The sequence below is a fragment of the Thunnus albacares genome, chromosome 2, assembly GCF_914725855.1.
Source record: "Thunnus albacares chromosome 2, fThuAlb1.1, whole genome shotgun sequence".
NCBI classification, from domain to species: Eukaryota; Metazoa; Chordata; class Actinopteri; order Scombriformes; family Scombridae; genus Thunnus; species Thunnus albacares.
Genome location: NC_058107.1, coordinates 27,395,333 through 27,409,110, shown reverse-complemented (window position 1 = coordinate 27,409,110; position 13,778 = coordinate 27,395,333). Strand labels below are relative to the sequence as shown.

Here is a 13,778-nt window from a genome sequence, read left to right as displayed (position 1 = left end):
GTCTGAGTTAGTCATATCAAGAGGATATCTGCCACATTTACAGTGGCAGATATCCTCACTAATAATATGTATTTCTTTAATGAACCTACTGGGGTATCTCTCCTTACTGTTACTATGACAACCACGAGTTGTCATTAGCTGAGGTGTTACTGGATAATAAACATTTACAATACAGTATTTTTTTTTCTGTCTCCCTCCAGACTATCAACTGTCCAGTAAAAACAAAAATACCACACAAAAAAAGCACAAGCACACAAGATTTATTCCAAATATTTATTATTTATTTATTGACGAAGCAGTATGTTGCCAGAGGTTGTGGTTATAATGGCGGAGACAATAAATTATTACACTACAGTACACACATTACAACACATATTTAAGTCTCTATAAAATAATATAAAATACACATAAATATTAATTTAGTACAAAACATCTAAAACCTAGTTTCCTTTGAGAGTCTATCACATTGCAACCCAAGAAAGACAAACTGAGAGTAAGAAGATGAGCTTTGCAGTCAACAAGCAGTTCAACGTAGAACAGAGAAAACAGCCCCCCAGTTATTTCCAATATAAATTCAATATACATTACTGTATATACTGTACACGCTGGGCTCAACCCAGGTGTCTGGTAGACAAGTGCTCTGGAAGTCAGATACAAAATTACAGCGATTTTACTCCCTTTATAGTGAAGCTTAATGAACATGACACAGGTTTGAATAAAAACCTTCCCCTTAAAAGAGAGGAAACTGAAAAACAAACAAAAAACCCCAGCACAATCTGAACCAGCAGATACGTTTTGTCATTTGGATGAAGGTACGGTATTCGAAGGATAGGCTCCCCTCCAAATGAACTTACAGTGGAAGTGATGGGGGACAAAATCTGCAGTTAAACAAAGAGTCAAATAAAGTGGATATCTTCCACAGTCACAGTCCTTTTAGTATAAAATTCCCTCTTTGTATCTCGACAGTCAGTGTTTTCCTGTACAGCTGCACAGTGGAAGCATTGTAACAAAAATATTGAATTTGGCACTAAACGGACTGTAACTTTGAAAGATATTGACTTGATTTGTCTAATTTGGACGGCTGAAGCTTCATATTAGCTTCAAATAAACTTTTGCACAGAAGGAGGCTTGTGGATTTTGACCCCCATCACTTACATTGTCAGTGTATTTTGAAGGGATCTTCAATGGTCAGTATGAACAGGAGGAATGATTACGGCAAGAGAAACATGTGTCAATGTTCATTTGAGCACAAGAATATTGTTTTAGGACAGATTTGAAAACATGTGAACTTATCCTTTAAGGCCTTGAAATAAGCAAATGCAGGAAAGTTTGCATTAAAACTAATTAAGACAACATACCCTCAGATTTACAAGACAGTTCACTATATGTGCACACAACTTGTTAAAAATGCCCTTTTGGAGCAGTAAAAGCATTCCTATGTGACTTATTGTGCAAACTAAATGCCTGTGTTGAGTGGAGCGTTCATTAAAAGTGCTACTGACCTCAAGTCTACCACTGTGACTTCATAGTATAAACCAGCATGAGGCCAGCCACAAAAGAGAAGAGGAATATATCGGCATTTCCTATTTTAATAGGTTCACTGCCTAAACCTCCAGTTTGGTGACAACCTGCTCTCTGCACTCGGTGTCAGAAAATAACAATACCGAGAGCACAATCAAACATTTTTATGCACAGAAGGACAAAAAAGATCAAGATGGCCCAGAAGGAGGAAGAAGAGCTTGTTCTGTGTTTCTGTCCATAGATACTGTTGCATTCAAAACAGTAAAGAACAGAAGACAAACTTGAGAAGTTACACTGAGCGTAAAAACTCATGACTGAGGTCCTTCTCGTCTCTGAAGGAGTGGTCTTAAATCCAGTTTGGATTCAGGTAAACTGGCTCTGAACATGAATCCTGTGGATCTTGCTGATAAACATATCTGTGTATGTTGCATTACCCACTCTGTTCATCCAACAACATCTTCTTTGCAAGTCTGTCTTACATTAGACTGGGTTTGCCTTGATTTTGTCGTTAATCCAGTCGATGTAATTGGTGACACGAGTGTAGACGCCAGGCTTATCTTTCTGCCCACAACCATCACCCCAGCTGATCACACCCATGAGAGTCATCCTGTCATTGTTTCGACAGACGAGTGGGCCACCAGAGTCCCCCTGTGGATGAAGTTCAAATGGACAGAGAACAAAACATTAGAGGAATGTTACCATCACTGCAGCATCCTGCCAGTGATTAAATGAGGATTTTCAGTGCAAAACTCAGGTGCTCTCACCTTGCAGGCATCATCCAGGCCTCTGGTGTCACCTGCACACAGCATGTTGGAAGTAATCGTCCGTCCAGACAGCACATCTGGGATGCAGCGCTCTTTGGGCCACAAGCGAACATAGCCTCTCTTGACACGCTCGGAGTACACAGCAGCAACTGTGGAGAGGTGGCGTGGTTATTGATTTGTGGGAAAGCTTTCTAGTACCGCCCTCTGCTGGTCAGTCACATAAATGTCAACAACATCAAAATTAGAGTGTAGGGTGAATTATGAGGTTTACTTACATTCACTGTCTTTTCCATAGCCTGAGATCTCACACTCAGTCCAGTCGGGCAGCACCAGCTCAGGTTCAGGCAGACATGCAGGAAGAACCTCTGGAGAGTTTACAGCACAGATGCCGATGTCTGTCTTCAGCTTCAGCAGAGCTGCAAGTGGAAAGTGACCAGAGGAAAGTCAGTGTAATACATTGGTACCGTGTGGGATGAAGTCTGAGGTATAACTTAATGAGCCTTTGCTGCCCACTTAAATTTCCATATCATCACTGTGGAGGAAAACATGGCAACTCAAGCACCTAATTCAATTTTCATGTTTTTACTCTATGCATGACAGAACTCTTGAAACAACACTGTTTTTTGTTTCTTTTTTTCAACCACAACAGCAACGAATTGAACATTACAAAATTACACATTTTATCTCTTGAAATGTTCACTCACCAATGTCATTGTCATATGTTTCACTGTTGAACTTCTCGTGGATCCAGTACTTCTCAACATTAAAAATCTGCTCGCTGCTGGAATTCTGCTTCCTAAAGGTGCGGCCCAGAATCACCTCCAACTTCTCCGCTTTATCTCTGAAAAAGACATGAAATATGTTCGTATGCTGCCTGGAAAAACATGTTTAAATGACCTGTGAGAGATGTTTGAGAGTCATTCCTACCTGTCCTCGAAGCAGTGTGCAGCAGAAAGGACCCAGCAGGAGTCGATGAGGATTCCTCCACATCGGTGAAAGTGTTGTTTGAGACGGGCTTGGTAAACATTTATGACTGTCTGCCAGGGCTGCTCTGAGATGTCGCTCTCTTTGCCCCCAACCATGCGGTAGGCGGCGTTATTCAGGGAGTTGTCTAAACGCTGGCCACAAGTCTCTACAGAGAGGAACGGTTATAGGAGGATGGTTAAATAAAATTTTAACACCAGACACATCAGAGGAAATTGACTCCTGTTTTCTGTGATTTTCATAGGTTGTGAAGATGTCTTACCTCTGTTATTGTTAGTTGTGGGGGCACGAGGGCCGAGAGTGGTGATAGATGGCCGTCTCGCTGAAAAAGAGGCAACAAGTACGGTTAGCCTGATGGCACACTGCTGCGCGGAGGATTTTAGCTCATACAGATCTAATGTGTAGCTGACTTCTAGCATCAGTCTTTCTATGCTTCAACAACACTGAAACAATAACAAAACAAGGGAACTCACAGCATTTAGGTATGTCGCACAGTTCCCAGGTCAGCTGCATGTTCTTGTAGGTGTGACACCACGGACCCACGTCACCATCTGGATTCCTGTTTGATAAAGAAGGAGAGATGCAATGAAAACCTGAAATATCTGCATGCAAGAAGAACCTCTCATGTGTGTTTGTTTTATTATATTATGTGTTTTGGCATCCATACCTGCAGAAGCTATGACTGCCCAGCCCCAGCTCCAGTGCATCAGATCTCCATGCATTGTTGCGCTTGCGCTTCACAGCTGGGGAGTCCCATGGGAGACAGCGAGAGCCACTCTTAGTGACAGCTGTTGTACCTCTGTAAGACTGCCCGTAGCCCACCGCACACTCTCTGTACTTTTCTAAAACACAGAGAAACAGAGGTGTGTAAGCATTTAATTGTTTAATTATTATTGTTTCTGCTTACTTTATATATATATTAACTTTTTGTAAAGATTTACCTCCTGGACACTTGGGCAAGGAACAGAACTCCCAGTTGATCTGAGTGCCTCTATAGACGTAACACCAGGGAGAGTTGTCACCGTCAGGGTTCCTGAGAGAGAAAGAGAGGCAAGTAAATATTTTGGCTCACAATGAGGATGTAAAAACCACTTCCTTTCAGAAACTCTCACCATCAGCTACAGTGCCACAATCAGATATCACTGAATTCAATTAAACGCCAGAATAAAAATGCATAATTCCTGCACTGTTCATTAACATTAGACCAGCGTCTTTTGTGATGCATGATCAGACACCATCCTTGATTTAATTGCATGAACACAATTAGAGAGAGAAGCTCCAGCACTAAACAGATCAGATTGGTCTCATACCTGCAGAAGTTGTGATTGCCCAGTCCAAGACTGCTGGCGTCCAATTTTCTGGCTGTGAACTTCTTTCCCCTCAGAGACGTAGAGTTCCAGTTTATGCACTCTGCTCCTGTATTGCTCATGCTCTGTGTGCCACGGTACCCACTGCCCTGCCCAGCAATACACTTCTCATTGGTGTCTGTTGGAGAGAGAGACAGCTCAGTTACTAAATATAGTGTCCCTCATCTATATATAGCTCTGATATCACTCTAATAACTGACATAAATCAATTATTCTGAGACAATAAAGCCTGTTTAGTGGATCTGGAAAAAACGTAGGCCATTTAAAACATTGTTATCGCTTATACAAGGCATTAAACTCACAACTTATTTCCTAATAGCAATTATATTGTATTTTTCCAATTAGTGGTTTTAAAAAATGACGAAACATAAACTATGATGTAAATGAAATCAGATTTATTGAGTCTGGTCCTCTTAATTCATTATTGTTTCGCTGAAATCACTTGGTTGTGACCGCTGGGGTTCACATAATTACGCCACTGAGTGGGCGGGGTGTCCTAAAAGCCTGAAAAAGTAGCCCGCAGAAACACAAACATTCATATCCCAGAATGTTTTTCCATGGTTTATGATCTTTTCATCTTCCCTCCAAACCACAGGCTTGTGACACCTACTACATGAGTCACAGGTCAGTCTATGACCTTATCAAGACTCACTGACATGTTTGTTGCACATTTAAATCAGTGTTGTGTCACCAGTCGTCTCATCATGGAACTCCCTTGACTTTTTGTTGCTTTAAAGGATAAGTTCACAATTTTTCAAATTTGTCTTAAACAACAGTCAGGTACCCATGTGAACATTGAAACAGGTTTTCCTCATTATAATCATTCCTACTGACCATTAGAAGATCCCCTCTAAACTCACTTTCAATATAAGTGATGGGGGACAAAATCCACATTCCTCCTTTCATGCAAAAATGTATTTAAAAGTTTTTATGAAGTTAATATGAGACTTCTGCAGTCAAAATTACAGTCTTTTGAGTCTAAAATTCCCTCTTTGTTTCCGTGTTCAGCTGCAATGGGATAGTAATAAAAAAGGGAATCTGGTACTTAAAGTAGCCAACTGAACTAACTAAACTAAAAAGACATCCACTTGACTTGACTCTAAACTTTTAAATACATTTCTACACAGAAGGAGGCTTGTGGATTTTGTCCCTCATCACTTACACTGTAAGCGCATTATGAAGGGATCTTTAATGGTCAGTATGAACAGGAGGAATAATTACTGCAAGAAAACTCTATTTCAATGATCATTTAGGCACCTGACAGATGTGAAAAATTGGGAACCCATCCTTTAAAGTCAAATACAAGATATAGCGAGCTGTTGCAGAGCTCATTGCACAGGTAGTATAATAATAGAGTTTGATGAGTACTTACTGATCTCACACTGACGCCCACTGAAGCCTCGGGGACACTGGCAAATGTAGTCTGAAGTGTACACGGCCTCCTTACAGATCCCTCCGTTATAACACTGAGACACGTAGCAGTCTGGAAGGAGCAGACAATGAGCCGGTTAGTCAGTCATACATCATCAAGTTTTTCAGCACACAAACATTTTTAATGATCAGAATATGATTGATTGGCCAAGATGCGTATATGCGTATACAGAAAATTCAATGTCTGGGCTTGTCACATATGATGTTGGAACACTGAGTAGTATGCAGTAAGAATTAAATCTAATGTATCTGCTGACTGTTTTCTAACACCTGACTTATAAAATACTGTGCGATCATGGTACAGTTGGATTTCTTTCTTGTGAAAAACCGGCTGTATTCAATCACCAGTTGGGTTTTTAATTTATTATTTCAACATTTCCTAAAGGCTGGCGTTCAGAATAACACCACCCTGCTCACTGCCAACAGTATGATCTCACAGGCCGCCAGTTTGTCAGACTGAAACGTGGTTGTAATTTGTCTGAGGGAGGGGCTTTACAGAATTCGTCAATGGGGGTGAAAGAACGCACGAGGGCTGGTCTGGCAGGAGTATCTCAAACAATCTTAGACTAAACTACTCCCACTCCAAAACACAGAAACCCAGCAGATCTTCATTTAGATGCACTGAAATGACAGGGATGAGCGAGGCAGGCCAACAAAAAATAATCATCTGAGGTTGTAATGGCAAGTTAGAGTAAGTTAGTCAAGTGAAGTTGTACTGAAAGACAAAAAAGGTCAGAAAGGACAAGCAAGCAGATTAACAGACACATTAAAAAAAAAAAAACAGGAGATTATGTTTTGCTTATTGCAAACAAAATATAATCTGATTAGAAAGAGACAAAAATGAAGACAAATGATTCAGCTGAACCACGTGTGTGTGTGTGTCTGTGTGTGTGTGTCTGTGTGTGCGTCCATGTCACACTCACTTATGACGGGCACAGTGTGACAAAGTTCTCGTCCTCCTAATGCACAACGGCAATACTCCACACGCTGTCCCTTCCATCGCAGCCAAGTGTCCCCATATTTACGCACTGATGACATTTGACTATCCACACAAAGTGCTGAAAACACACACACACACACAAAAAAAAACAATAAATATATCACCAATCAAACTGGATGACACACAGATATATCGTTACATGTACATGCGGTTAAAAACATGAAGGTACAAAAACAAAAGAGGAACACAAACACATGAATGACAAGACAGAATTAGAAAGAATTTGAGGATGATGACGGTGATGATGGTGTTATTAGAAAAGACAAACAGATGTGTGATGGGGCTCACAGGAGGTGACATGGGAAGGTGAAGACTTCTCGACATGAATTATCAAAAGTGGCCGTCTGTCTGGCTGCCGGTTGCGCTCACCTCTGTAAAAACGAGTCCCTCTCTTTGAGCGGAGCAGCCCCACCTGCAAGAGGAGAATAGGGAGACGTTTACTGTGCAGCAGTGCATAGGAAATGGTGGCATGGCATCAGTTTCCAGTCTACCATTGTGTTTATATAATTTCTTAGCATGGTATGAAAATTATTTCTTTATTTCTTTAGTATGATATGAAAATAGACGTTCAGAGCCTTGAAACTTGCTTCACATACAGTACATACACAGTATTTTGTGAAAGGGAGGTTGGTATCTTCTTGTATTAAAATTGTTGCTGTTCAGTATCTTCAGATGTGTCAAATGTCTGAGTTTCAAGGCAAGTATTTGAAGGCATCACCAAGATAATATTTTTAAAACATCATCGCTCAACAATAAAATAAATGTAAGAAACAAAGAGATTGAGCGGACTAAATGTTTGCTGTGACAGAAGTAAGTAAGTAGCGAGTTTCAAGTCTCTTTAATTTGATATTTGTACACATAAGGGAAGATACAAAGCTGCAAATTTCACAAGCATTCAGATAAACCCCTTTTAGGTCTGTAGGATTTGAAGTTACTGTAAGTCTAATGAAAATGATGCAGTACTTACATTGTCCGCTAGGCAGCAGCAGAGAGCAGACAGTAGTATTAATAGTCCAAGTGTTCTGGTCATGGCTCGTCAAGTGCTGCAAGTGCAATATAAATACAGATTAGAAACAACTGAGAGAAGATTTTACAAGGTAACAAGATACAGTTTAGATTGACATATGACAGCACTGATACACAGAGTAGCTTTATCTGGAGAAAAAAAAGCACAAAATCCTTTTTTAAGTCTCGATGCTGATTTATGCATTTTATCTGACATAGTTTTACACATAAGAACAATCATTATCAAACATTATTTAACATTTTTTAACAAAGTTGTACACAAGATTGCAGTACAACCAAAATGAAAACCAGAATTGACAAAGAAAATTCAGTTTAATGTCTAAAAAATTAAATGTTTCAACACAGTAAGGTGAGTGAGGGATTTCAGTGTTGAACATCAATCCATATAAATCTTTAATAGTGAATCTGTCATCTATACCGAGCCAACAATTGCAGGAAAAATATCCGCACTGGTCACCTTGTATGCTTCTCTCAACTATACTGTTTCTCTATTCAGCTTCCTTCCTCCATGTACGTCTGCTAACTGAGGGACACCACTGGGGAGGAAAGGGTGGGACAGGTGGGGTACTTGTGGGAAACTGGGGGTCAATTCTAGTTTCTTGATATTGTCTTGACTTCTTGACTCAGACAGGAACAGCCTGAACAGGACAGTCTGATGATAAGTTCAAAAAGTTCATGCTGTGTAAGTCTTTGGCATCCTCAATTTAATTTCCTTGATTCACTTTCTTATCACGAGCCCAGTCCTTCACCATATTTACACTCCCATACCGTAAAACCAATTTATCATAATTCATCCCCATCTGAGGATAAACAGGAAGCAGATTATCTTGTCTTCATTTGACAAAATGAGACATCAAACAGAGGCCACAAACAACACAGTCTGAACAACCCTGAAGCGACGACAGGGAGGTCGCACAGCAGAAAGCTTCTGCATCATACTGACAGCATTCCTTTCCTTACAGAGCAAAGCAACAGCTGGAAAGAAGATAAACCGACTCAGGACTATAAAGAAAAAGAGGAAAAAAAAACTGAGGGGAAAGCCTAATGCCAGAAAAAGTAACTAAATTCATATTTCCATTTCATAATTCTAAGAATAGATGTTTAATATCAGACATGTTCCTCTTCTTTGTTGGAGTCATATTATATAGAAAATGTGTGGACGAGAGAGCCTATTGCTTCTCAGTCAAGTGTGAGTAAATATGAGTCACAAAAGGAGGAGGAAGGGAGTGGGTGTGGGGGGGGGGGGGGAGTTTGAGAGGAAGAAGGATGAGTGGAGAGGGGAAAATAGGAAAGAGGAGAGAGAAAAAAGTTGCACACAGTGCGGAATGAAAAATAAAAATTACCTCAGTATAAAGATGAAAAATTTTCAACAGACACACCCACGCAAAGATGCAGAAACACACCGATAACCATCTATGTACATGCCTGCGCTGACACTTCTATTCTTGATAATGTTTTTACATTCTCCTCTCTCTGTCGGCTGGTTCCTCACTGACTCACCTTCTGTGGTTGCTGCGTTAATAGAAAACAGAGCAGTGTCTATCGGTGAGGTACAACGGCTACGTTGGCAACCACATACACACACACACACACACACACACACATACACAAAGTGCTCAGGAACGTGGAGCTAATCAACACCTCTGCACACAAAGATTTACTGTGCATTCTGCTCATTGTTCATTTAAACAAAGACTCCCTCTCAGGATTTGTCTTTTAAAAAACACAGACACAAACACATGCATTCACACACTCACCATTTAGAGGACAAGTCCCTTGAAAGCTATCCTTGTGTCGGACAAATAAAAACTATGTTGCCTGTGCGCTTTTGCCCCCCCCCCCCCCTCAGTTGAGCCTCACTGGCAGGACGACAACAGACCAGTTTCCTTTTTGTTTCCTTTGTGCAGCTGCTCAGCTCCATTTAGCCGCCCAGCGCTGTCAGCTAAAAACATGTGTTTCCTGCTAAATACACCCCGTACGCTTCAGGAACGTGCATACATATCAACGCATGCACACACAAACACACACACACATCAGACATGAACATATGTGTATCCCACCCTTTCTAAAGTCCGTGGTATCTGACATGCAGAGGCCCTGTTGGGGTGCCATTAACATACTGCTCTTCTGACAAACCCACAATGCAACTGGCCTGAGTTTTAACTGTTTCTGTGGTCTGTCTTACAACATTTAATGCATATGTACAGACAGAAGTACACAAAGTAAACAAATGTGCAGGCAAAATCATGTTAAAGGTCTAATTTGCAGGACACAAAGTACAACTGTAGCTGCTCTTTTAGTTTACTGGGCGTACAGTGAAAATGATTTCCTAGAGGGGATTAAGGTATTTGTTTGTTACACCCAATCAGTTAAAAGTTGAAGCATGTGCAACCAAGTATGCTGCCTGTGCAGAATGTGGTTTTTCCTAGTAGGTCAAGTATGAATGGAAGAAATGAAAACATCTTTGGAGGCGCAGCAGCCAGACTATGAGTCAGGAGCAGCTTAATGACAACAATTATAAGATGCATCAGTTCAGTAGGGCAAATGCATGCAACAGATGATGAGACAGGCAGACACACACAAACACAGAAAATGTATGTCCACAGCTGAGAGAAAATGGTTACCCACAAACATTATTCATTTCCTTGTAATCTGCAGTGTTAGTGTATTTAAAGGTATTGACCGCAATGTTTGACTCCTTGCGGTAGGTTCTCCGGACCATTAGCGAGGATGTGTAATGATGATGATGCGCTGAGGTTGTAAACGTTGGAGGTGAGACATTTTTGCCTTCCAGTAACAAGGTCAAAATGTTAAAGCCTAAAATGGTGTGAATGTACTTACATCTACCTGTGAATTTAAAATGATTGGTTCGCTGTGTGCTTTAAAGTATCTCTGAGGTTACTTTTGCTGTCTCCCATCACTACAACTGTCAGAACAGATGCTTGATTGATCACTTGGAGTGGGTGCACTGCCCACCCTGACACCCAGAGGAGGAACTGGCAGAAGAAACACCTTTTCAGTGAGCACTGCTGCGCTTTTACAGTCTGATTTTCTTTGGCACTAAAGGATTTCTTAGAAAGCTCAACATTTGTTGGATCGGATTGTACAACAACACTATTCCCATTCTTTTGTCACAGCAGGCTGGCAGCGTCAGTTTCCCGTGGTAAATTTGAATGTCATTCCATGTTTTTGAACTGGCTGGGATGCCTAACCCTGCATTCAATTTTTACAGTAGTTTCAGTTAAGACGTTGCTCCTTCAAGAACCCTGCATACGTGTAGAATGTTTGTTGGTGATGTGTTATGACAGGTGATGTCATGTCGATAAGCTACTTAGCAGGCATTGTTCATTCTCTACTCGGGGTTTTTTTCAGTCAAGCCTCATTAAACCAGCTGTGATCCGGCTCTGTAAAGTCCCGCAGAACAGAGAGTTGCATTGTTGCCTTCCAGCTTCCCTCTGGTCTGTGCACAATGTGAGGCTTTGAATCCTTATCAAAGAGGCTACAGAAAGAAACACACTCATACACATGCCAGAAAGGCAGGTAAAAGCATGTGATGACACTGGAAATGAGAATAAACCAAGGAGATGATGGAGTGTGAGACAGCTGCGTGGAAGGAGATAAAGGGATGGAGAGAGTAAATAGAGAGAGAAAGAGGAGAAGGGCAACAGCAGGGAGCAAAAGGAGAAGAAATCAAATCCCAGAGGTCAGTAGAAAGGGAGTGAGTAGTCCTGAGTCATCCCATCTTCCAGGACCGCACAGGGATAGATGGAGGAAGAGACACAAATAGAAGCATTGATGGGATTTATAAGCATCACTGAAGCAATTAGATGAAGATACAATTCCTAAATCCAGTCAAGAAAAGAAGAGACGTGAAAGAGTTTTTGTCCAGATTCAAGTGAAGCTCTCAGCTCGGTTATGAATTCACTCTCTAAGGATTCATCGTCATCTTCTGCTCATTGTTCCCACGAACTGGTGCAGGCTTATCCTCTGTCTGACCTACTGTTAGTTTACAGCTTATAGACCAAACTCACTGATCCTGTGAGTCACAAACATCAGTGCGAGGCACCAGACTCACAAACCCAACTGACCGCACTGCCAGGAATGCAATTAAATGGATACAAACTCTACTTACTCTCAACATACAAAGACGCAAACAGTACATCATATCCATGTGTTGGGGAATGTCTGTGCGGACGGATGTTGGGGAGGAGAATTCCCAAATTGCTCACACACAAATCCAAATCATTAGCCTGATAAGAGTGACAGTCAGTGAGCCTGTGCAGCTTTTGGCTCAGAGTGGTACACAGATACTCCGACGTAGACTATCAGTATCATAGCAGGGATGTTCCTCGATAACACATATATACACACACACACACTGAGTGCAGCAGCAAAGCACAATACAACCCTGTTCTTGTAACATTTAGAGAAGCAGCAACAGAACGCTTTGTGATTTTGTGTTGCAAAAAGAGATTTGACATGACTTTGATACACATGAATTTACTAACTTTAAGTGTTTGAGAATATAAGTATGTGAATGTGAATTATATTCCCACCATATGAAACAGGTGGAGGTGGACGCAGAGACGTAAATTAAGGGCTCACGCAGCTGATGTGAAAGCATTACGGCTGGGCAACATGGGTTACATGAATATCACCATATGCATAAAACTTAATACACTCCCCATAGACTGTGTCTGCCAAGATGCAAAATCAGGTATTAAATAAGTTTAATGTTAATCAGTTCTTAACTACACTGAGTTTCAGGTCTAGAAGTACTTACAGTATGTTTACATTTCCTACTTTTTTCTGATCTATTTTTTGTTGATTATCATTAAATATGACAGAAATCCATATCGTTGTCTAATCATATAAGATTCTACTGCAAAACTGTATATGATAATATTGAAATATTGCCAAGCCAAAATTGGTCTATCAACTTAAAGAGTACTGGTTAAATAACCTTCTTCAGTAACTTTTCATCAAATGCAAAAAAAAAAAAAAACCCCAAAGAACAGAGAGATATAAGATATTTCCTCTAGTTCCTATTAACACAGAAAGTAACAATCATGCAAAATGTTTAAGACTCTATAACTCTAATAGATGAACTCTTCAAATTCAAATAATAGTGATGTTACACCACAGAGAACAGACTGGTGCACAGTGTGGATGGATCTGCATCTCCCAGATATAAAGAAAAAGCGAATGCATCGGAGTCAAACACATAAGGAGAATAATCTCTCACCCAATGTAAAATCTTGTGAATCGGTCACTTCTCAGTATCTCTGCAGTAGTGATGTAGTGTCCTTGGTGTTTGTCGCTCGGACTTGTGTCCTGATCCCTCCGCTCTCCGTTTTTATCGCGGTGCTGTCGGCGTTTGAAGGGGGAGGTCTGCAGCCTGGGAGTGACCTCAGCAGGGAAGCATGGTAGACCGGCCGGATGATGATGGTGATGATGCAGCCTGATGGGCGGTACCGACACGAGACGGGACTGTCCCAAGTACTCCAAGCTGCAGGGCAAAAAACACACTTTGTTAGAACAGGTTTTTTGTTCTAAATATGGAACAAACAACACTCTGGTCGACACCTTTGAGAAAATAAAAATTAATTTGTTTAAAAAATGTGCATGGATTCCCCCAGTCCTGATATTATCAGTCTGAAAATTATGCCTTCACCACAAAATTAA

The 13,778-nt window shown here is 40.8% G+C and overlaps 1 protein-coding gene across 3 annotated transcripts; it reads right to left on the bottom strand.

The window, feature by feature from the left end:
• Positions 1–943: 943 nt before the first annotated feature.
• On the bottom strand, positions 944–13,516 carry plat (plasminogen activator, tissue). Of its 3 annotated transcripts, none has more exons than XM_044376134.1 (15): positions 13,339–13,516; positions 8,035–8,110; positions 7,356–7,479; positions 6,991–7,125; positions 6,009–6,119; positions 4,580–4,754; positions 4,211–4,302; positions 3,937–4,111; positions 3,743–3,828; positions 3,532–3,591; positions 3,213–3,417; positions 2,990–3,126; positions 2,561–2,701; positions 2,286–2,434; positions 944–2,169 (listed from the first exon to the last, which is right to left on the bottom strand). In XM_044376134.1, the coding sequence occupies exons 2-15, from the start codon at positions 8,095–8,097 to the stop codon at positions 2,002–2,004; spliced, it is 1,821 nt and encodes a 606-aa protein (XP_044232069.1). In that variant the 5' UTR covers positions 8,098–8,110; positions 13,339–13,516; the 3' UTR covers positions 944–2,001. The 3 variants fall into 3 exon arrangements, with proteins under 3 accessions (XP_044232069.1, XP_044232083.1, XP_044232076.1); XM_044376148.1 differs by having other exon boundaries at positions 7,437–7,479; positions 13,339–13,513; XM_044376141.1 differs by lacking the exon at positions 13,339–13,516 and adding an exon at positions 9,851–10,251.
• Positions 13,517–13,778: the final 262 nt, after the last annotated feature.